This window comes from Microtus ochrogaster, unplaced genomic scaffold (assembly GCF_000317375.1).
Source record: "Microtus ochrogaster isolate Prairie Vole_2 unplaced genomic scaffold, MicOch1.0 UNK28, whole genome shotgun sequence".
In the NCBI taxonomy this organism is placed as follows: Eukaryota; Metazoa; Chordata; class Mammalia; order Rodentia; family Cricetidae; genus Microtus; species Microtus ochrogaster.
This window is the reverse complement of record NW_004949126.1, coordinates 4,217,829-4,241,979: the sequence shown is the minus strand read 5'-3', so window position 1 is coordinate 4,241,979 and position 24,151 is coordinate 4,217,829. Positions and strand designations below refer to the sequence as shown.

The window sequence follows — 24,151 nt, the reverse complement described above, 5'->3', positions numbered from 1 at the left end:
AGCCGTCATTACTAGGTACCATGCCAAGCATTTAACAGACAAGTGTTTATTCAAGATTTGCAAGTTGGCTTGATAGTAAAGAAAAGATTCTCTCTGGTTTACAGAAGAGAGAACTGGGGCTTAAAAGAGCTCGCCACTGTAATTGCATAAACATGGTTTAATGCCTTTGGGAGTGTTCTTAAATTCTTAAGCATTTAATATAGTAAAGTATATACAAATTTGTGTATGATTTTATAGATTGATTTCCTACTTTACACTGACGGTAAAGGGCAATTAACTGGTTCCTATATGTTATATACGTTGTACATTATATATGGTATAGATGCGCGTGCATGTGCACGCATGCACGTGTGTGTGTGTGTGTGTGTGTGTAAGGGTGTGTGCATGCATGCGTGCATGTTGATTAAAAAAGAGAGGAGAGAAATGCCACTTTGGAAACCTGGCTGATTTAACTTAGCAAAACTGGCATTTCCCGTCAATTAGAAGAATCTGTGAAAGCACGGAGCAATGTAAAGGCAGTGTGCGTGCATGCCTGTGTGTCTATGTGCATATACATGCACGCATGCACATGTGTATGTGTGTTCGATAAAACAAAGAGGTGAGAAATGACACTTTGGAAACCTGACTGACTTCACGTTGCAGAACTGGCATTTTCAGGCTCTGAGAAGAACCTGAAAGAGGGGAGCCATGGAAAGGCAGCTCTGGCCAGTTTTCTCCTATGTGGTTTAGTCATAAAATTTCTTGTTTTTGGAGACAGAGAAGTATGTAAAACACATCCCCACAAAAAAGTAGATTTTCAAGGAAAGAGCATTAATGGGAGAATTCATCATCTCTAACAGCCAGGCTTATTTTTAGGGTCTTGCACAGGCCAACTTTCTTAAAATGCTTCTTACTTCTCTGATGAAGGTGCTAAGGCAAATTGCAATGTTTTAATATTGCAATAAGAAAGCACAGTGAAATAATTAGATAATTAGTGCATCTGTAATGCTTCCCAGACAAGTAGACAAAAAAATTAAAAACAATGCATTTCTGGCCGTTTGAGCTCATGCATAGTGTGGGAGATCCTTCTGTCTATATATTGCTTTTATTGGTTAATGAATAAAGAAACTGGCTTGGCCTGATTGGGCAGAACTTAGGTAGGTGGGGAAAACTAAACTGAATGCTTGGAGAAAGGATGCAGAGTTTTAGGGAGAAGCCATGTAGCCCCCTTGGACACAGACACTGGAACTTTACCCGATAAGCCACAGCCATGTGGCAATACACAGACTACTAGAAATAGGTTAGATTAAGATATAAGTGTTAGCCAATAAAAAGCTAGAGCTAATGGGCCAAGCAGTGATTTAAATAATATAGTTTCTGTGTGATTATTTCGGGGCTAAGCAGTTGGGAACCAACAAGAGGCCTCCTTACAACACATACATGTTTGAATTCTGAGAGAGTTCACAAACACTCTTTCAGCGAACTTCAAAACTGTACGGATTACCCATTACACTTTCTTGATCCCGTGGAAACGGATTGAGGAGAATCAAGAGGGCCAAACAAAGCAGCTGCTGTGGCCATCAGGACGGGAAATGGTCCCACTCTTTCTAGCACAGGCGGGGCCACCATCCATAACAACTATCTCACTTTTTCAGGATAAACAAGATATGAAATTGCTTCTTTCTAGGCTAGTCACAAAGTCAGTGGTAATCAACTCCTGGAAGCAAACTGACCTATGACTTTGAACACATTTGTATGTGCGTGACACATGCATCCTACGGCAAGATATCCTGACTCTAACTAGGATGCTAGTGGTTAAAAGGCCTCCTTTTAAAAGGAATTCTTCCCACATCCACTCTAGCTGAGTTAGATGCTCCACAGTATTTCTCATTGGTTGAGACCCTGACAGGGAAAGCAATACCACTGCCTTTGCATTAATTAACAACATTTATACAATGTCTTCCCCAGCCCAATGACTTCCCATCTGCATCCACGAGGACTGACAGCACCTCACGTACATGCTTACCATAAGGATTTGAAGTTACACGTATAACCTGGTGCACAGACTTATGTGGAATAGTTGTGGATGAAGATTATCTGAATTCTATCCATTTGGCTGAAACAGTCCCCATGTATCTGTGTGAAGTCCTAGCAATGGCATACAAGCACCACTGTCATTCTGTGTTCACTGACTCACTCTTTTGTTCAGTTGCAAATGAAATCCTGCTCAGGTTATACTGCCGCAAAACCAGAAATCTATATCTGTGCTATAAAATGGGCATTTACTCCATCAGCAACGAGAAACGGAAGACCGTGCGCTCTCACAGGCCGCCCCAGGACCACAACGGCACTAATATTTCCTTAGGCATTGTCTCCTTTCTTCTCCTTCCTATGTTCCGTCTGCTTGTTAGGTGTGCTGCTGGTTATGTTTCCCCAGGCGGCTTATGCTCTACAATGACTATTATCAAATACTGTAATTACAACAGCTCAGCCGGGACACCAAGTACCGGTATCGCGAGCTCGCTTTAAAAATTGAAAATACATCTTCGATGAGATTTAAGATAGTTTAACTGATTTATCAGCAAGTCTACAGAGAAGATGGGAGCTCTGCATTCTGATGCTTCAGTTCTTAAGCTGTTGATAGAATTGAGTCTATATCTGCGGTATTCCAATAGGCCACTTGAGCATCCACAAGCAAAATAAAATTAAAGCAAATATAACTACTACCTATCACAGCTCAATCATGTTTCCACACCAATGAGGAAGGCAAGCCAGCATGTCTGCTTGCTGAGGCTACTCCATAGTTCCAAAGACCTTTTCAATGAAGGCATTGTGGATTTCTCTGAAGCAGTAGCGTCCAACTTTGGAACAGCACTCAAACTGATGTGACTGAAATATAGGCTCCAATATTACATCATACCATGATTTTCTTCCTCTCTAAGGCTCAGCAGTTCAAATACCCAGGAGTAGGCTTTGCTTCAGGGTCCATGTGAGAGGGGGATTCACGTCTGGAGTTCTTGAGTTCAGTCATCCTGACATCCCTAGGAGTAGCTTGGCCCTGCAGAAAGACCCACTAAGGTCTGCATGTGTGTTACCACGTTACTCCCTCTCTTCACTAGGGCGATGCCATCCTTTTGACCGATGGCTGTGGAAGAAGGGGTGGTGTTTCTCATCTCCCCATTGTCAGTCGAGAAAACTCTAGTTTCAGCCATTTGATTGGCAGCAGGACCTCAGGCAGATTTCTATAAAAATTCAGACTGTTATGTGTGTAAAGTCCCCTCTACCTTAGAATTCCTATGACGGTACAATTTGAGTTGGTGGGGAATGGCTGTCCCTTGCCTGGATTAAACACACACATGATTTGTAATATGTAATTTTTGATTGGCGGGAATCAGTTATACTGTACGGTGTAGTCGTGATTGGCTAAGCTAAACAATCGCAGCAGAAGCATGACCGCCAGGGGTTCCATCCCAGGCAGTCAGACTTTCAGCAGCCTTCTCCACTGGGAACACAACTGTGAAAGGGAAGCTGCACCGGCAGGCACCTCCTATGCAGATGCAAAGCATTCAGCTTCTCTTTGCAGAGCAATTAAGATAATACGAGGAGAAGAGATTAAATATGTAGGTTTTTTTTTTTTGTCCTCTGGAGCAGAAATTCTTTGAGGGATTGTTCAATGGTTAGAGGGTTAAGAAGTGGGGCGGGCAATGCAGGAGAAGGAGGGGAAGAGGGGCTGCTTCTGATCAAGGGTCTCTGTATTCTTAACTCCTTCGCGGCAATCAGAGTGTGATTGGGTGTGTGATTGGGTTTTCACACAATCTCCTCACGTATCTTAAGCAAGAACAGTAGATTCAGGATGTCTCAAAGCCTGTCTCTGGATACAGCTTCTGGTGAGGGGAGCTCGGGGCTTGGGAAAAGGAATCACACCCTCTGGTCAAAAAGTCACTCACTCAACCCCAGCGACTCATCTGCTGCCCAGCTTCCCAGGCTCCTCTCACCGACCTCAGCCAGGTCTCCAGGAGCACAGAGGAGACTCTTCAGGTGGCAGAGAGCGAAAGCGCAGACTTCTTTAAGAAGTTGGTCATGAAATCCATAGTAGGTAAGTTAAACTGATGTTTAATGATAAACAACTTCTCCACTACTTATTGGAACCATTCCCAGGGCAGGAAACACACACATCTTATAAATGGAACATATATTCAGGGAATCTACTCTAAGCTCTATAATGTCCTGGGTACATAATAATAGCATGACACTATAAGAGGCCTTTCCAAAGACATCAATGTTTGCCCTTTGTCTTCCGAGTCAATGAGTGGAAAAAATGAATTAATTACACCTTGACTGTATACTTAAGAGTATACAGTCTCTCTTATGCCTTTGCACAACAAGACAGAAAGGAACTTTTAAGCGGTCTGAGGACAACTAACATTAAGGGTATGGACTTTTAAGTTCCTGTTTATAATTTATGACAACAGAAAGAACTTTGGAACCTACCTCCTCCTCTCTCCTTGTCATCGTCACCTTCTCTCAATAGCTTGCCAACAGAATTATACCACTTAAATCCTAGGTCGGGGACGCCATGAACACTGCAGTTAATCAAGGCACTGCTCCCCTCCTTGACTATGATGTGGTCAGTTTTGGCAACGATTACAGGCACAGAGCCCAAGACCACGTCCGTGCCATTCAAAGTGCTGTTGGTGATCCTCTTAGCAGTCGCTAGAGTGGAGACTAGGATTAAAAAGGGCACAGAAGGTGGTAAGCACACAGTCGGATGGTTCTTCAGTAGCTCCATCTTCTTGGCTTGCTCTGTAAGGCAAGAGATGGTTCGCTGATGGACTCTTCTCTTAGACAGGACACTGTTCAGAGCAGGCCATGGGACGAACCTGTCCTGGATCCATGGAGTAAGTACTTGATCAAGAATCTGTTAAAAAAAAACACACACACACACACACATGCACACAAATATTAACACGGATACATTAAATAAAACTTGTAAAGTAATAGCAATTTGCTAAGGTCTAAGGTATAAGCCTGTATCATTCTTAAATAAAACACATATTCTGGTGCTCCAATATTAATTTACATGACAGAAATCTTAACAGTATACAGAACAAAATATTGATATAATTAATATAATTGATATAATCTTACTTTTTTGTTGTTGTTTTTGTCTTTTGGTTGTTGTTGAGACAGGATCTCACACAGTACAGTTTGGCTGCAAATTTGCTGTGTAGCTGAAGATAGCCATGAACTCCCGACTCTCCTGCCTCTACCTCCTAAGTGTTGGGATCATAGACATGCACCAGCATATCTGAATATTACAATATTTTTTAATTTACATTGCTTCTTAATTTTATGTTACTTCTCGATCTATACTTTTTCCACTTAGTATTACAAGATGCCTTCTGCCCCTCCCCCTATCTTCATGATAACCTAAGGGTTCCTTCTTCCTTTGCAAAGCTCATGTCTTCCAGGGTACTTTGCTGGTCTCAGCTCGGACTCTGCAAGCACTAGGAAGGACTCCCCCCAGAAACAATCCACTGTTCTCCTAATTCCTCATTAGAGCTTCCACACCTCAGTCAGCCTCCCCATCCCAGAACTGACTGCACTCTCCGCCCCGCATCCGTGCCTCTGCTCACTAACAGCCACTCACAGAATTCCCTGGTTTCGATCTTCCTTTGCCTTCCCCAGGCTGAGTAACATCGTCAGGATGGGCAGGGTGACATGGCGGGCTCCTCCGTGTCTAAGGTCTAACTTGCTCCTTTAGCCTCCATTTGAGCCACTACTCTTCCAGCCACACCCAGTGTCCAAATTCTAAATTCTGGAGTTCTGAGTAATTTTCGGGTTCTGGATAAACCACCGTTAGCTGTAGTCTCCCATGCTTGCGGATGCTTTTTGATTCTCATGGGGTTTTCTGGCCCTTGTTTTTTTCTCAGTCTCTCCACATATATGACTTTTATGTTTTACTCATGTTTCATTGAGACCCAACCACACAGACCACAGTCTGCAATGTCTTCTCTGCTTGTCCTCCTGACACATTAATTCAGCACGTAGGTGACCACGATCAAGCCAACTGTTTGTCATCCTTATGTCTGCACCCAGGAGACAGACTGCTAGGAAGAATTGCTCGACTATATAATTACCATGATAATGAAGGAAAGATCTCTAACTCTTGCCAGGCAATGGTGACATCTGGCAGTCTGTTTACCTGGCTCACTTGGTTAAGTATTATCCTTCCATAGGGCTTATGACATCATCAGCTTGAGAATCAAGTGTCTTAGCCCATTGATATTCTAATCTTAAGACCGCGGAGACCATATTTCTTTGACCAGTGCTTGATGTCCTAAATCCCTGCTGTCCATTGTTCTGCCTTCTGGAAAGCATCTTGTATCTTATGCTCAGATCCTTACATGCCACATCCTTACTATATTATCATTTTCTCTATTTTACTTGCTCTTTCTTGAAGTAGCTCTTGTTAAGACCACCAATCACTCCTTGTTGCCAAGTGGTTATCTTCCTCTACCCAAACAATTGTGGTAATTTGGTATGATTAATGATTCTTTCTCCAAAGCTTCTTTCCATGATTTACACATTTAGCTATTATTGGATGCTTTAATTTTTTTTTTTTTTTTGAGATGGAGCCTTACTACATAACCCAGAACGGCTCTGAACTCAGTCCTACTTCTGCATGCCCAGTGCTTGAACTACAGACATGAGCTACCAGCCGACACCACTGTCATGCTCTTCTCGCTTCTTATAATATAGTTAGTTCCTAGGGTTCATCGCTAGCATCACCCCCTTTCTCTTTTCTTTAATGAAAAGCCCTTTCTATACTTTCATCTAATGCTTTTATTCCTGCCCAAACCCTACTGTGTCCAAGGTCATTTCTTTAGTCCCCTTTCCTGAGTTTCTGGTCAACTTCCTACTAGATATCTTTGGCTGGATATTCTGTAGACACCTCAGATTAACATTACAGAAGCAAACACATCCTTATACTTAAAATATGCTTGATTTCTTGGATCCATTATATCTGTTCAGGGCCCCATCATCTGTGAAGGTCTGAATGTGAATTCTCATTTCCAAGAGCACAAGTAGATACATACTATTGATTTCACTTCAAGAACCACAGTGATAGCTGGGCGGTGGTGCCTTTAATCCCAGTACTTGGGAGGCAGAGGCAGGTGGATCTCTGTGAGTTCAAGGCCAGTCTAGTCAACAGAGTAGTTCTAGGATAGTCAAGGCTGTACAGAGAGACCCTGCCTCAAAAAATAGATAAATAAAAAGAACCACAAAACCACAGCGACTGTCCCAGCAAGATATTCCCAATGGTGCAACAGCGGCATTTGCATCTTAGAAGTATCAAACAGGTGTCTAATTTGAATTAAGGCCTACTCATTATGATCAAACTTACACCTGGTACTGCATACCTACCACATCTCCTAACATGGCTGGAGATGTCACAGACCCTAGTGCACCATCTACTACTGCCATTATCCTAAATCACTGTAACTTTAAACTATATTCTAAAGACTTACACCCAACGATAAGTGGAACTCTGACCCCTCAACAAAGAAGCTTCTTTTGTCAGCAGTCTGAGGCTCCTATAGAGATCCACTAGCTGGTAAAAATGCACAAAACAAGCTATCCGCCCCCAATCTGCCTATGTATACCACAACTGCTAAACCAAAGGCTCCAGGAACATGGTGGAAGAAGGGGTGGAAAGATTATGTGATCCAGAGAACCGGTGTCTTCCTGATATGCCAGGGAAGCTGCACCCACAAAAATCTCAACAACATAGCTGCCTAAACAAGGCCTACAAGATGATCCCACCAGTAGACATAACAATAAGGATGAAGGAAATTTCATGAGGCCCCACCCCTAGATGAAGAACTACATCAATCAACAGCTGTTGAGAGAGGCAGAACTTGTTCTCTCCAGGGACTAATTCCCTGATTGGTTATCTAGTCCCCAGTGGTTGGCCCTAAACACATGCATATACAACAACACTCAATAGATTCAGTAGATTGTTTACAAGTAGGTAGCAATAATAATTCTAGAAGAAGAGGCAGCGAATCGGAGAGCAGTTCACTGTGAGAGGGAGTTTGATGGGGGAGAGATGTAAATGATAAAAACATAGTATACTGCTATGTGAAATTCTCAAGAAAAAGATTGAAAACTTAAAAATGGGAGTGGCCATGTTCAAGTGTGTGGGTTCCATATCCAAGACTATATAACAGCCCAAATTGAACTTGATGGTTTTTAAGAAAAAAAAAATGAGAATAAAGTTGGGTGGGCAGGAAAGGCAGGCATCTGGGAGGGGTTGGGGAGTGATGGAGGAAGGTCATTGGTTAATTAATAAAGAAACTGCTTGGCCTGATAGAGAACATAGGTGGGTGGAGTAAACAGAATAAAATGCTGGGAAGAAGGGAAGTGAGGCAGACACCATGCTGTTCCTCTCCAGAGCAGACACGATGAAGCAAGACGCCAGGTCAGACATGCTGAATCTTTCCCGGTAAGACTGGTGCTACTAAATATGGGTTAGGCAAGATAAGTCACCACCTCGTGGTGCTACACACATTAATAGAAATGGGCCAAGCAGTGTTTATATGAATACAGTTTGCGTGCTGTTATTTTGGGGCATAAGCTAGTCAGGCGGCCGGGAGCTGGGCGTCAGGAACGTAGCCCGCAGCTTCCTTCAACAGGGGAGGGAAAATATGAACAAAACATATTACATGAAAATTTCAAAGAACTAATAAGAATAAATAAATTGATTAAAAAACAAAAATGCAATTAAATATATTGGCCATATCTTGTTCATCCTTGCCACTTCTCACCGAGCGGCAGTGAGAATCAGCTCCAACTTCATTATCATCTCGTGAGATGTAGTGTAGCGGTCTTCTTCATGACCTACCTGAGTTCATTCTGTAGCTCCCTGTCCAGTCTCTACAGCCTTCCCTAGAGAACAGTTTCCATAGCCCAATCACTCAGCGGCCTTCCTTGACATGCTTCTCTTCTCCCCATGCCACTAAATCTCCATTTCTAGCCCTTTTACACATTCAAAAATAGTTTTGAACATGTGCTATCGGCAGACTCCACTCTTAGTGTTGGAAATATGGAAGTAGACCACAAAGGTGGCTTCTGATAAGTGGGGCTTACAAGTCTCGCGGGGAAAACAGAAAACGAGTAAGCACATGTGAAAATGTGAATGCATGGCACATGTTTAGAAAAACACACTGTGATGGGCCTGGTCCTGAGTTAGGCACTTAGGGTCGGACTTCACTGAAAAAGTGACCCCTGAGCCAGGGCCATCAGTGCCAAGGTCCAGGGAAGAAAACTCTGCTTAAAGGCAACAGCAAAGGCAGGGGCTCCTGGACGAGGAATCAACATAAGAGTGGACTCTCCAGGATGGGAGAGAGTAAGGAAGGCCATGACCGCTGATGGGCTCTGCAGGTCAGAATGAGGAGCCTGCAGCCTAGTTAATGTTCACAGCGAACACCATGCAAAGGAACTGAAAACAATTCAGCTCTCTGTAGTGTAATTCACACACATTAATCCTTCCCCACTTGAGGTTTATACTTGATGCGTCTATGCGACTGTCACAATAAATAAGATTAAAATGCTTTTTCTACCCACAGTTCCTTATTACCTTTCCCAGTTTTAGCATTCTATGATCCAGTCTAGTGTTTCTGAGCACAGCTCCATTGGGTTAAGGGTCATCTCCCCATACCATATCCAGTTATTTTAGCAATATCTGTAAAACTAGACCAGTTTCCCCCCAATGGACTGATGCCTTGTCTTCCTGTCAAAGGCTGTTATATGTGGGTGGGTCTATCTCAAAGCTTCTTATTCTGCTCCACTGATGTTGAAATCTTATCCTTATGTCTATACTGTACTGACGATACCATCTTCCCCCTTCATCTGCAGTGCCTACTATGCCTCTGACACATAGGACGCTCAGCAGATTTGCCTGGAGAATGAATGGAGGGCAGGGATTATGACACTAGTATCAGACACAATCAACCCTAAGAGTTGTCATCAGACCACGTCTTCTCCCCAGAAGACAGAAAAGAGTTTCCTTGAGATTCTCGGGTCTTCCTTTTCTCAGCACAACAGGCACACCCCCAACCAGCCCAAACCTTATGGCCAAGGCAGATAGCACAAGCTACGAGGCACAATAGGCCTTGTTGGGACTCTAGAAATGGCCTTCATCACTTGGCTGAACTTTCCTCAGGGTGCTTTTACGTTGACATGTTCGGCATAGAACAGTGGTTAGAAGCAAGGCTTCAGCTAGGAGCAGGGCTTCAGGTTGTAGACAGGATAGGGTAGGGCCCTGTTTCTATCTACTTTTATTGGCTGTGTAGTTTTTGGGACAAGTACTTACTCAGCACAAGAGAACTTTAAGTACGCTGAGCGCTTGTATATAGCGTGACTTGATAAACAAGAAGGACTGGTCTGCATACAATGCCTTCTTTACTGCAGCCAGGCTTCTTAAGCCTCCTTTTAAGTTATGCTATGTAGAGAATGTAGCTCGGTAGCTTAATACCATATTGATTGTCACCCTGTGACCGGAAGCCACTGCAGTGGCTTCTAGTCCTGGGTCCTTTGTAGGCACCCCAGTCTGAGAACAGGAAGGGCTACCTCTTTGGGTATCACCCTGGAGTGAACAGACAGAGAGAAAAAGCTGGATTCTCTCATTTTTTACTTCCTGATGACTGGGTCAGAGTAATGCCCTTAGACCAAGGGCAAGACAATATGGGAGACAGACTTAAAAAATACAAGGAGGAAACAAACCATAGCACTTTCACAATTAGCAAACCATTACATATTACAATTAGGGAGGAAACAGTAAAAATGCATTAAAATTTTCATGTGCAAGCCAAGAGTTGTTTTCAAACAGAGGCTGGCATCGCACTCGCAAATGCACTGTCTGCACTAGTGCACTGTGGCGCTATCCTAATAGTCTCAGTAGGTACTGCGGCTTAATACATGGTGACTTCTGCACCTGGGTCCTCAGGGTCTCTGAGATGCACAGTGACTTGCATTTTAATGCGGGAGTTTTAGCTAGCAAGCTGGCAACCTCCCTTATTACTCCTGTCCTGGCTCATTGTAAGGTTACTAAGGGGCATATGATATAATTCAAAGACCACAAGAAAGATTTTTACTCAAAGAAATAATCATGAAAATAAATTTAGTCTGCTGAAAAAAAAGCACCAGCTTGATGGACAGTAATTAATTAGTAAGCATTTTAGGGACCCTCTACTGCAAGCCATGCTCTTTCCCACCCAGCTTCTTTACATTGCATCTATTAAGTGCTGAACACACTGCCAGAGACATAGGGGATGGACAGTACCATAAGCAAAATAAATCCGAGGCCATATATGCCATAGTCTGGCTGCTTAGGTGATATGGGCTCATGACTTAGTGGGCAGAGTGGGCACTGGGTAGCTGGACAGATACAAGTAGGTCACACTCGATGAATGCTTTCCAGAGCTCTGCCACCTCCCACCTTGTTCTTGTGGCACGTACCAGGCTTCTAGCGTCCCCAAGGCACCCACCCTGTGACCTCGTGGCATGTCCCAGATTTCTAGCATCCCAATGGCACCCACCCTGTGCAAGGGACTCAAGGCACTCTTCCTATTGCATCATCCCGTTCTTTTCTCTTTCTCATTAAGGAAATGTCACACAGAGACCTATAGGGTCGCCAAGGCACCAGGAATCACATTTACACACATGCCTTACGGAGCTACACTTCTATGGGATCCAATTGTTAATGAGCACATGACAATGCATGGCCCAGAGCGCAGACAATCTCACATGACTAAAGGTAAGAGGAATAACCTCCGACTGAATTTTTAAAATAAGAGCCTATCAGACCGGGATCTGACAGCAACATTAAAAGTTTAGTTAATAGCACTTTAACTTTGTAAAAGACAATTCAGGCAGCCAAGCGTAATTGTCAGTGCTGTAATCTCCAGCAGCTTAAAATGCAGTCCTTCAAAATGCAAGAACAAAGAACATAGATTTCAAAGACTCGGCTTAACAAAAGCTACAAAGGGCGAATTGTTAAGCTCCATGAGTTCACTCGCGGCCTTTGGGAAAACTTCCATAGGACACTTTATTTTCCATAAACAGGGAGAAAGAGAAAATGTGTGGCAAACGTCACATATTCTTTCTTTAATTGGCTCTTTCCAAACTATTTCCCAATGCTTGCATTTGATCTGTAAGTGTTTAATAAGATGCTCTGTTGAACCCTGCTTCTCTCTTCTCTACCTATATCCCACAGGACTATAGCTAAAGTATTTATGGACTTGGGAGAAAAGGGCCTCTTATTAAGAGTGTTTTAAACGAAATGAATATACATTATTGTTTTTTTTTTTCTTGGCAGTATTTTTGCTGGCACCTTTCCATCAATGGGGACGAGTGAACTGTTTGGTTTCACAATGGGGTTTTGTCTCAGCTGTGTCGCCACTGTTTTCACTGGTGCACAGGTGATGCGTGAACTTCAGAGATACCCTCTGCTTGAAGACACATGCCTGACAAGTTTGCACGCATGCACCGGGGAGGGAAATGGAAAGGCAGGTTTGTCCAGATGGCGAGGGCGGTGGTATGGAATGCTGAAGACATGGGCACTCTCCTTGTTGACAAAGGTCACCCCGATCAGGACTCGGGGGCGGCTGATGCAGAGGTTGCTAGGAGACTGCAACACTGCCCAAAGAGAGAAGGGAGAGTCAGAGCCTGAACAAGAAGCAAAGGAGCAAGAAAGGAGTTGGCAGATTGGAAAGGGCACAGAGATTAGAACGCACAGGATTTAAAGACTAAGTGATTGCAGGTCAAAGTAATGGCTCACTCAACAGTGGTGGCTACAAAGACACTCTCTTAGGTATATTGTTTGCCAAAACCGGTGCTGTCGGTAGAAAACAGGTGTACACACATATTACGGATTTCCACTAACACTCTCTGGGGTGGTGTTATCCACTGTCTGCTAGAAATGGCCCAGGAGAGTCTGTGGTAGTTCTGGCCTGGTCCCCTCATTTCTCTTTCTAGCTCCACTGGTTTCCTGGCTCTCATAGATGTTTCAAGGACAAGCAAGATTGACACCATTCAAAGGGACAAAATTTCATAAACCAAGATACATGGCTGCATGTCTTCAGAAGAGATGAGGAGGCTGTGATTGACCCCTACAAAGAGAAAGATGGGGTGGTGGGGACTCTAGACACTACGCATACACCTCGGACTTAATTTCTAACTACTCACCGGGCAGAGCACAATGCATGTCCTGACTTACTGGACAGCAGCAAACCAAGCACAATACACAAGCGAGAGCACCAACTTCAGAAGTTCCCCTCACTACTCCAGTAACCACACTGACATGCGGTCCTCCAAAGAACTTTATGCTTTGTTAATATTTTAACATAAAAGGTACCTATTTTTCAAAAATGATTTGTTAGAAATCCTGGCTTTTCCAACTTCAAAATCAGCTATAGGACCCTATCTGCCACAAACATACTGTGTTTTTTTTGATGGTATAATAATGCTAAGAAACCATTCATGGATTTTTATCATGTCTTCCCTACAAAGTCTGTTGTTCTAATTACAAATAAGTATGTTATTGGGGCTGGAGATACGGCTCAGTTGGTAGAGTGTTTGCTTAGCATGCATTGAGGCCTGGGTTTTATCCTAAGCACCGGATAAACTGAGCTCAGTGATGCATGCCTACAGTACCAGAACTCAGAAGGTGGAGGCAGGAGGATCACAAGTTCGAAGATCCTCCTCAACCTCATAGTGAGTTTGAGACCAGGCTGGGCTGTGGGACGCTTTGCCTCAGGACTGGGGCTTAAAAACATGTTTACATTGCCTTGCCTGGGTCATGACAGCATCTAAAAAGTCCATTTAAAGCACCGGAAAGACACTGTTGACAACCTATTAATTACAAATACTTGTTAAGTTTGATCATTAGAAAGGATGCATTCTAGAGATTTGTTACTACAGTCTTTTAAAGAGAGAGAGAGAGGAAAAAAGGACAGAAACAAAAACCAAAGCTGTATAGAGAAAGACAAATAATATTAAGGTTTTCCTTCCTTTGGAGATATAACTATTAGACAACCTTGAAAACAGGTCTACTGTATGAATCTGTTACAGACCTAAAACACTAGTCCTGGAAAACCCTAGACATTGTTCATAAAGGTTTCTCTTTATACAAGATAAGAAAGAAAGAGAGTCCAAGAGAATACAGCACTTGTGCAGGATTAGTGGCTCAGAACCCAAATAAAGAGCCTGTGGCCGCACCTGCCTATACGACGCCCATTGGACCCTCTTGTCACAGGGTTTAGTTGTTCCGGTGGATGGGTCATGCAGTGAAGACTGTAACCATAGGTATGTCCTTCAGAACAGCTGACCATCATGACAACACATATTTAACTTCCCTGAGCTCTCCTTCTAAAGCAATGGGCCAAAACAGTTTGGGCCTCAATGAAAGTAAACCTAACTGCACACAGGGACACTTCCTTAGATACATGAAGACAGGGAAAACCCCCGGGGACAGGATACAAATGGGAAAGGTTTGCCATGCCTTCGAGCCACGATATTGTCCCAAACAGATGATACTTCAGGGTTTTCAAGTTCTCATGGAGATAGCGAAGTGTGGTAGCATACACTTGTAATACCACTGCTTTGGAGGCTAGGCAGAAGGATTGCTGTGAATTTGAGGCTAGCCTGGACTACACAATCAGACACTTTGTCTCAAAAAAAAAAAAAAAGCAAAAATAAAAAACAAGGAAAAGATGATATGGTTGACTAGGATCCTTATTTTGGAATTTTTCATTTAGCTCTCTCTCTAAGTCATCCCTGCTAGAGTCCATAGTCAACCTAAGGTTGGGTTAGAAGCACACTCCTCATTGCTTTCTGCCTTCGGTGCTTCTAACTTTAGAATATAATTCCCCAGAACTTTACCCTTAAAAACAAAAACTAAACATTTTCACACACACACACACACACACACACACACACACACACACACACACACACACGAAGATTCAAACCTTCTAGTCCAGGTATTTTCTATGGAGTGTATACCTATGTGTAGGTATGCCTACATGTATGTGCACATCCACCTTGCTCATGTGGAGGCCCTAGGTTGACACTAGGTGTCTCTGCCTTAACATCTGAGACAGGGTCTTTCAGCAAACCTGAGGCTCACCTGTTGGCTAGGATGGCTGACTCACATCTTCTTGCCACTGTTATTCAATGCTGAGATGACCTACAGGCTCACACCAGCACACCCAACTTTCTTCATCAGTGCTGTGGCTCCAAGCCTGGTGTTCAGTGTGTGCAGCAAGCACTTCATGCCTGAATCAGCTCCCTAGCTCCTCCCAGGATTTTTTTTTTTTATGTTAACTGGATAATCTACACTGTTTTTCTGCCAGCTTTGAATTCTTGCTGGTCACCTATCTCAAGCCCATTTCCTTACAAGTGATTTGGAGTCTCCTCAAGCCAGAATAAAGCCAGTACAACCCTGGATCCATCAATGGGTCAGAACTCTCCCTAGGCCTAGGAAAAATGCTCAGAGGATCCCATAGGACATGGAGGAGTTTCACTGGAGTACACTCCTAGCTAACTGTCTACAAACTGAGTGGCCAGCACTGTGCTTATGTCTCTGTGTAGTCTTCAAGGTCTATAAGCCAGGGAGTGATGGGATATTCTTTTAAAAAAGGATTTAATTATTTTTACTTGATGTACAAGCATAAGTGCCCGTATGAATGTAAATACATCAGGTGTGTGCTGGGGTTGACGGAGGCCAGAAGGGGCATCAGATCTCCTGGAACTGGAGTTATATATAAGTTGTGTACCACCTGATGTGGGTGCTGGGAACCAAACCTGGTTACCTTGGTCCCTCTGCAAGAGCAGCAAGTACTCTTAACCACTGAGCCATCTCTCCAGCCCCATCTTTTAAAAAGTTATTATGATTTTATGTGCGTGTGTACACGAGTATCATGGTATGTCTATAATACCATATGTAATAGGCATAGAGGTCTGAATACAACCTTTGGGCTCTGGTTGTCTCTTTCTATTTTTGGGGTCCAGAGATGAAATTCAGGTTGGGGACCAGACTCAGGCCATCCAGTATGCTTGACAAGTGCTTTTAACTGTGAGCCATCTTTCCAGCCCAGGGAATAACATTCTCAATGCACTTTCTTAATGATGAATCAGATCCAATTTTGAGCTCACATTTTCTTGCTGGTTCCAGATACTCTGTAAACTCTCGAGGCCTGCACTCTGAATGAGGCTTTGTGCACACACACGGCTTCCCAACTGGCCAAATGCAATTAACTCCCTGTCCTGGAGTTGGGAGAGCAGTTTCCCATGCACCCTGACAGAGGGTGACTGGTTATTTTCCAAGGGCACAGCCTGTAATAAAACTATCAAACTCATTATGAGCCTCAGGATATTAGTAGCGCCCAATAAAGAAGAGAATAACTTCCACCAGGACATGTACCGTATTCCAGGCTATAGCCAGAATGAAGGACACGCTGGGGACCTTCCTGGAGCCACAGAGCTGAGCTTATAAAAGGCAAAGGGCAGACAGGGTTCCTGAAGTTAAGCTGGAGTTAGGGAGGTGTGAAGAGAAAAACCACTTTAGAATTTTAGGATTAAGGTCCACAGGCTGGGATGGTGATGCTGGCTCAGTTCTCTGCTTGCACAACTCACTAGGTAACATGTGGGAGTCATCCAGCAACCCCGAGTTGCAGACCCGTCTCCTAGGTCTTCCCCAATTCTACAATTCTCTAAGTACAAAAATCAGGGCTGGGGCTGGCCGAGGGAAGAAACTGGAAGGAGCGGGGAGACGAGAGAAAGAACAAGGGAATTGCTAGCACACAGATTTAAACAAATCCTCTCCCATGGTTAATCTTCAGTGTCAACTTGATTTGATTTGGCATCACCATAGAAACACATACCCCGACGTTAACAGTGTGTTTCTAGAAAGGCTTATTGGAGAAAGGAAGATTTACGTTGGATGTGGGCTGTGCCATCGCACGGGCTGGGGACAAGAAAGGTCGTTGAGCACCTGTGTTCATCTCCCTGCTATATCCATCTGCTTCTCACACTCCTGCCCCTAGAGTCTGTCCCCTTGACCTGTGTGCCCCAATAAACCCTTCCTTCCTTACAAAGGGGAAAAGGCCTTATCCCAGTATGAGCAGGTCCAATTGTGACCATGAGCCCTTGAAGGGTGAACTGTTGGTGTGCCCTAAGGCATATGACAGCGTTTCTCCTCTGGGAACAGAACTTTTCTGTGTACACAGAAGACACGGGGGACAGTCCCCAAACCTTCTTTGTGAAGTAACTCTTATCCTTACCGGGACTAGCCACAAGGTCAGCAGGGACCAGCTTTCAGGGTGTAGCTCAGGCCTCCAATCTCTCTTCTAAAAGAGTTAAGAGTAAGGACTGCACCTCAGTGATTAAGGGAGCATCTTTCTGGGCCTGGAATTTATATTCTTAATTTATCCAATAAATACCCAAATATCCAATCACCCTTCACTCTCTGTGTCTCCAAGTAATTCATTAAAGCCATTCAAATCCACAGCCGGGATACTGACCAACTAAGGCTCTGTTTTTCACTGGAGTAAGAGTTTGCCCATTTGAAAAACACGTACTTAATAACTGGAGATGATAGTTCAACAGCTTTTCCTCTTTCCTGGTTTACCTGCCCATTACACAAAGTGGAGTTGCATAACCAGCATTCTACATGTGAAGTGGTTCAGGCACTCCTGCTAACAACTAGACCTCCATGGCACAGAGCAGAGGGGTTCTGTGATTCAAACTCTCCGTGATTTAATTCTGATTAAGACCGTGACAATAACTTCCTTTATTTTATTTTATTTTGTTAAAAAGAAAACAAATTATCTTTTTTCATTTTACATACCATTCTTTTTTCCTCCCCTCTTTCGATTCCCTCGACTTTCCCCCTAGCCCCCATCCACTCCTCAGAGAGGGTAAGGCACTTTGTTTTGGGGAAGGACCAAGACCCTCCATATTATATCCAGGTTAAGCAAGGTATTCATCCAAAGAGAATGGGTTCCAAAAGGTCAACACAAGCATTGGGAACAAATCCCCTTGCCACTGCCAGTGGCCCCACAGTCTGTCCCAGCTATACAACTGTCATCACATTCAGAGGGTCTAGCCGGGTCCTATGTTGGTTCCTTCCCTGTCTGGCTGGATATGGTGAGCTCCCATTAGCTAAGGTAGACTGTTTCAGTGCATGTCTCCATCATGGTCTTGACCTGTTTGCTCATATTCTCACTCCTCCCACTCTTCAGCTGGACTTTGGGAGCCCAGACCAGTGCTCTGCTGTGGTCTCTGCCTCTGTTTCCATCAGTTGCTGCATGAAGGTTCTTGTTACTTAGCTTCTTTAGGGTTATGGAATGTTGGCTCATTGTCCTTTGGTTTATAGCTAGTATCCACTTATGAGCGAGGACATATCATCTTCATCTTTCTGGGCCTGGGCTACCTCACTCAGGATGGCTTTTTCTAGTTCTATCCATTTGCATGCAAATTTTAAGATGTCGTTGCTTTTTACTGCTGAGTAGGACTCCATTGAGTACCACATTTTCTTGAACCATTCGTCAGCTGAGGGGTATCTAGGTTGTTTCCAGGTTCTAGCTATTACAAATAATGCTGTTATGAACATAATTGAACAAATGTCCTTGTAATATGATTGAGTATCCTTTGTGTATTGCCCAAGAGTGGTATTGCTGGGTCCTGAGGTAGGTTGATTCCCAGTTTTTTTATAATCACCTAACATTTATGGTGTCTAAGACACTCACACTCAGACATTAGAGCCGCCCCCCCCCCATGCACTCTGCGATGGGGCAGGCCTGTGTGACCCTGCCCATGTGACCCTGGAAGAAGCAATGTCACACTGCAAGGACATCCAGGGAGCCTCTTACTGTACTCACTCCCTCAGGTCCCCAACCCATGGCTCTTGCCACCTGCACACAGTGATCAGAGAAGACACACCTCAGCTTAGGTGAGCTATCCAAATGCAAAACAAGTTTTCATTTAATTTTAATATATGGAATACATTTTTAAGTAATCATTATTGCAAAGATTTGGGGCAAACAAATAACACTTTTCAGAAGTTGGGCTAGATCTGAACCGTTTTTCTAGTTGGCTTAATTATACAAGATTAAGATCATTTCCCCACCAAGCCTGCATGCCTTCCAGTGTGACAGTCATCAACTTGGTAGAAACAAACACAATCAGTTCATAGCTAGTTGAGATAGCCCGGTGAGTGGTTAAGAGCAGTGGCTACACTTCCAGAGCACGGGGCTTTGATTCTCAGCACCCAATGGCAGCTCACAGTCATCTGTAACTTTAAGACAAGCAGTTGGAAATAGGAACTCCCTGGTTTCCATACAGAGTTTCTCCCTGCCGTGATGAGCAAAGGACCTAGAGGCCCAGAATGTGTTTGCAGTGATTTCTCATCCAGGCAGTGTGTGATAAAAGCAACAAAGAGCTGATCCCATCAGCTAACTGAACAACGTGAAGCTAGTAGTGTCGGTTGAATACCAATTGCTCTAGGGAGCAGGAACGGTTCAGGACCTGGTCTTTACCTAAGAGGTGCTTAGCACATAGAGCGATACATGGCATAGAAATACATGGGGGGGGGGGGCAAACTGGAAAGGTCACAGAATATTCCCTGGGTATGACCAGGACCTGGAGAATGAATAAAGGAGGCAGCACAAAAGCATAGTTTCCTCGGTAGGAATACTGGCTTCACTGTGAAAAAGTGAGGGCTGCAGTAAGTTGTCATGGCAATGAATCTAAGCCCGTGTGGTGGTATGTTCGCACAAAGCTCGTCTACTGCATCTTATGAGTGCCACCCCGAAAACTCTGGGATGTTGGGGTACACGCCAAAGATTCAGTTTAATAAAAGGGTCGCTAGAGCTTCTCGAGAGAAATGATAAGAAAGACTTTGGGATTGATGGTCCATTCCTTAGGAAGCAAAACCTGAGACTCCCGTGAAAGAAAGGGAGGGGACTGCCCACAGCCTAGAAGTAGGGATGAGTTGCCTGTCAAAGGCAAGAGGAACCCAGAAGTCTAAAGTAGCTTGGTGGACGAACATCCGTGGAAAAATGCTGAGCCCCCACGAAGGCAAAAGATGAGCATAAGGCCAATGCTTTCTGGAAATGAGTCTCAAGGTACTGAACTAGAGAAAAACTGGTCACTTTAGAGAAGTCTAATGGCAGCTCTGCTCAGAGATGAAGTCATCAAGGATTGTCCGAAGCTTAAAGTTAAGAATTAAAAAGAAAGAAAACTTAAGACAACACCCAGGGATGGGAGGGGAGAGAGGGATGACAGAGACACAGAGACAGAAACTGACAGAGAAGAGCAGCCACAGGCCTTCTTTCCAAATTGGGCTACTAGCAGAAGTGGCAGGAAGCCAGGCAGAATGAGGGCAAGAACCACCCTGACCTTGGCAGGATTGGCCATCCCAGTGCTTGCATTTGTAACAACACAGACATGTACAACATGAGATGAGGCACAGTGGCCAACAGGCAGGAGCACTGAACAGTTTCTAGAAGTTGAAACTGTCCACAGTCACCCTATAAGCATGCCATAGGTAAAGCCGGGAGCTAAGGACAAAAGATGATGAATTCTGTGTGCCTCTTTCCACATGGTGGCTTTGTGCGCATCCCTCCCCATGGTAACTATCTACCTTCTTCCTTGCATAGGAACTGGACCTTTGGGAAAGAAGGTATCAGCCAGCCACAAGTAATGTCCATGCTGGTTTCAAGCAGGTGCAGCAGAGACAGAGGTGTGTGTGTGTGTGTGTGTGTTCCAAGAACCTTCTGAAGTATAGTCACCCCGTTCTGACCCTGTGTGAGCTGGGTGGGCCCCATCAATGGATAATTCTGGAGCCTGTTGCTCCAACCCATTTATTTCTTCAAGAAACAAAGCCTTCCCCTTTGCTCCTCCTCTCACCATCAACAATCTCCAGTCCTCTATGGAAGGAAAGGGCTAGGAGCACACTAAATATCTGTCCAGGAAGGGTTCCTCGGTTCACTGATCACAGAGTCCAGTGTAACAGCCCACCCCCTACAGTTGCCCTCTCGATGCTGAATTAGAGCACCCACACGAAGATTCTCTCAGCCCCATCCACAGGCCCCAGATAATCTCATCTAGAAGTGGCGAAGTGCTAGGGAATAAACTCCTTTCGTTTATATCTCTATTACCATCGGCGCCCTGCGATGGTTAAGTAGACTCATATACGTGGTCTTGGAGGTAGGCATTACCTTCCTGTTTTAAACACGGACCATGGGAACCAGTCTCTCGGGAGCTACCAAGCCCTGTCCTGGAATAGAGCCCAAGAGTGTTGCACCAAGCAGGTGTGCCTCCTCGTGTATATAGGCAATGCCTGACACAGACAATCCGATTAATTTCATGGGAGTTGTTTGAAACGCCTCCCTTTATTTCCTGCCCAGATGTAAAGATCAGTCACCGAGTCCTAGCAAGCCTCACTCCTGGGCATCTAGCCACCACCCCATTTCTGCCCTGGTGATCATCACCTCCAACAGGCACCTCCCTAACAGGCTCCTTCCTCCTTGATTTGCTTCTAGTCCCACGCATGAGCCTTTGACTTGTTACTGTAATCTGTCCCACGTGCCTTGTTGCCCGTAAAGAGCTGACTCTAAAAGATCTGATTTAAAACATATTTCAGGGGCTGAGGGTACAGTTTAGTTCTTAGAGCATCCGCCTGGTGCATGCACACTTGGGCCGGGGTCCGAATCCCTAGTATTGCAAGCAAGCAAACAAAACCCCAAACAAACAAAGTATTATTCTGTACAGAGTGAATCTGACTCTTGACTAGAGCAAACGCGGCTTTTCATCACGCCCCCACTTCACTACGCGGCTTTTCATCACGCCTCCACTCATCACGCCCCCATTTCACTACGCGGCTTTTTACAATGCCCCCACTTTACTGTCTCCCTGGAGCCTCCTCCCTCCCTCTGACCACTCACACCTGACCCCTCACTGACTTTTGTAGTTCTCACACCTCTGTTCCCTTCAAGGCCATCTTCCTTCCTCCATCCACCCGGAAAAGACCCTACTTATCTAGGAAATCTTGGCTGGACGACCCCAGACACTAGTGTCTCACCAACTTCACCCCAAACTCCGTAATTTCATGCGACTGCCATTTGCACACATTCATCTTTCCATTAGATGAAATTTCAGGCTTTAAACTTTTGTCAAACAAATGCACAATTTAATACGTGGATACACGATCTACTTGAGAACAGTTGGTTTGAAACACTGACGTGGAAACCGTGGGCTATGGTGACTGACTGACGCAGTCCCTTTACTCAGAATTATAGCAGCTTACAAAGCAGGAGAGCAAGGCTGAAATCCCAAGAAGGTACAGGACAAACCCTCCGAGAAAGAGCAAAAACAAAGGTATAGAGACTGGAGAGACGGCTCAATGGTTAGGAGCACTTGCTCTAGAGAACCTGGGTTGGGTTCCCAGCACCCACACGGTGACTAACAATCCTCTCTCTGTAAAGTCACTTCCAGAAGACATGCCACCCTCTTCCAGTCTCCTATGGTGCAGTAAGCATGTGAAGCAGGCATGCATGGAGGCAAAACACTCATGCATATGACATTAAAATAAATAAACCTTGAAAGAAGAAAGGCATCACGAAGGGCACGATATTCCAAAGACTAATTATTTCGGAAAAGGTTCTGAAAGAAGGGTATGGTCCGGGAAAGAAATGTAAAGTTCTTCAGAATCAAAATGGAGTTGCTTGATGAACCCTAGCAAAATGAACACAGCCAGGAAGTCATAAGGGGCAGGTTCTTAACACATGATTATGCAAGAACTCCCATCGTACAAACTTCTAAAACTAATCCAAAGTACTTCTACAGGGCATTTCCCCAGCAACTCTGGAACTTTAGGCTGAAGCCACTCTTGTGAGTAATAATTGTGATCAAGGATTACGGCCTCCAAATACCTGATGCAATCCTCCTCATCTGTGGTTTTAACCCCCACCCCCACACTCTGCTTCAGCTTCTATGAAAATGCTCATCGCTTACTTGGCTGCGCATATTTCCAGTGAAACACCCTGTTAGTCCCAAATAAACACCACTTTCTTTTCTTTGTAGAATCTCTCCCCGGTTGCTTTTTCTTTTGACGGACAAGTTTATTCTGAGCTAGGATCCCACCATAGAAAAGAAGAATTACTGTAGTTTCGTAAAGGACACTTGGGGTAAGAGGAATACAACAACCATATTAAGTCATATAAATGGAACCTATACAATATGCATACATACAGTTCTTTTTACTCGGATAAATTCTAATAAAGTCCTACTGCTGTCGTTTTCAATAACAGATTTTGATAGCCCAAGGCATTCCTTCTACACTGTCTGATAACATAGTTTTTTCTCAATTTTTTCCCTGAAATACAGTTTGTTTGCAGTTCTGAGTCATTCTTCTAATAATACATTCGCTTTCTCCAGTTCAGATTTTCTAGGCACAGAGAGATACCGACTCAACCAGACTGCAGGTTTTTATGGGGCAAGAATCAAGGCCTTGTCCAGAAAAGAGACTGGATACATTTGACAAGAACAGCTGGATTTCTTATATTTAAACATGACGTTCTGTGATCTCATCGTAGCAGCTCTCCTCATCGTCCTACAAACAGGAAGCCCACGGCAAACATGGCTGACTGACTAGGGTAGTCCTGCATGAGTCAGCACAAGCCCATTGGAAGCAGATGCCAGCTGGGCAGCCAGCCCATGCAAAAATCCCATCATTTCTCAGTCGAATGATCCCAAATTTGTGTTTACACAACTCCCTGCTCAGTGCATGGTACTGAGATGGCAGAATAATGGCTGTTGCTATGAAGGCAACGAACAGAAATGAAGTACAGATGGCCTTACTTTAACAATGAGGCTGAGTCCAAAAAAGCCACCATAAAATCAGAATATACTAGGCTGAACTTCCTAAATATAACCCCAGTAGCGCAGACACTGAGAGAAACGATTAATAAATGGAACCTCTTGAAACTGAGAAGCTTCTGTAAAGCCAAGGACACAGTCAACAAGACAAAACTGCAGCCTACAGATTGGGAAAAGATCTTCACCAACCCCACATCAGACAGAGGGCTGATCTCCAAAATATGCA

At 44.2% G+C, this 24,151-nt stretch overlaps 1 protein-coding gene across 2 annotated transcripts in view; it reads right to left on the bottom strand.

The window, feature by feature from the left end:
* Mfap3l (microfibril associated protein 3 like) overlaps positions 1–24,151 on the bottom strand; it is a 44,740-nt gene that overhangs the window by 14,460 nt on the left and 6,129 nt on the right. For both annotated transcript variants that reach the window (XM_005368095.3, XM_013354101.2), the window contains exon 2: positions 4,471–4,897. In XM_005368095.3, coding sequence (XP_005368152.1) covers positions 4,471–4,768 — 298 coding nt within the window. In that variant the 5' untranslated portion in view covers positions 4,769–4,897. The remainder of the gene's footprint in view (positions 1–4,470; positions 4,898–24,151) is intronic.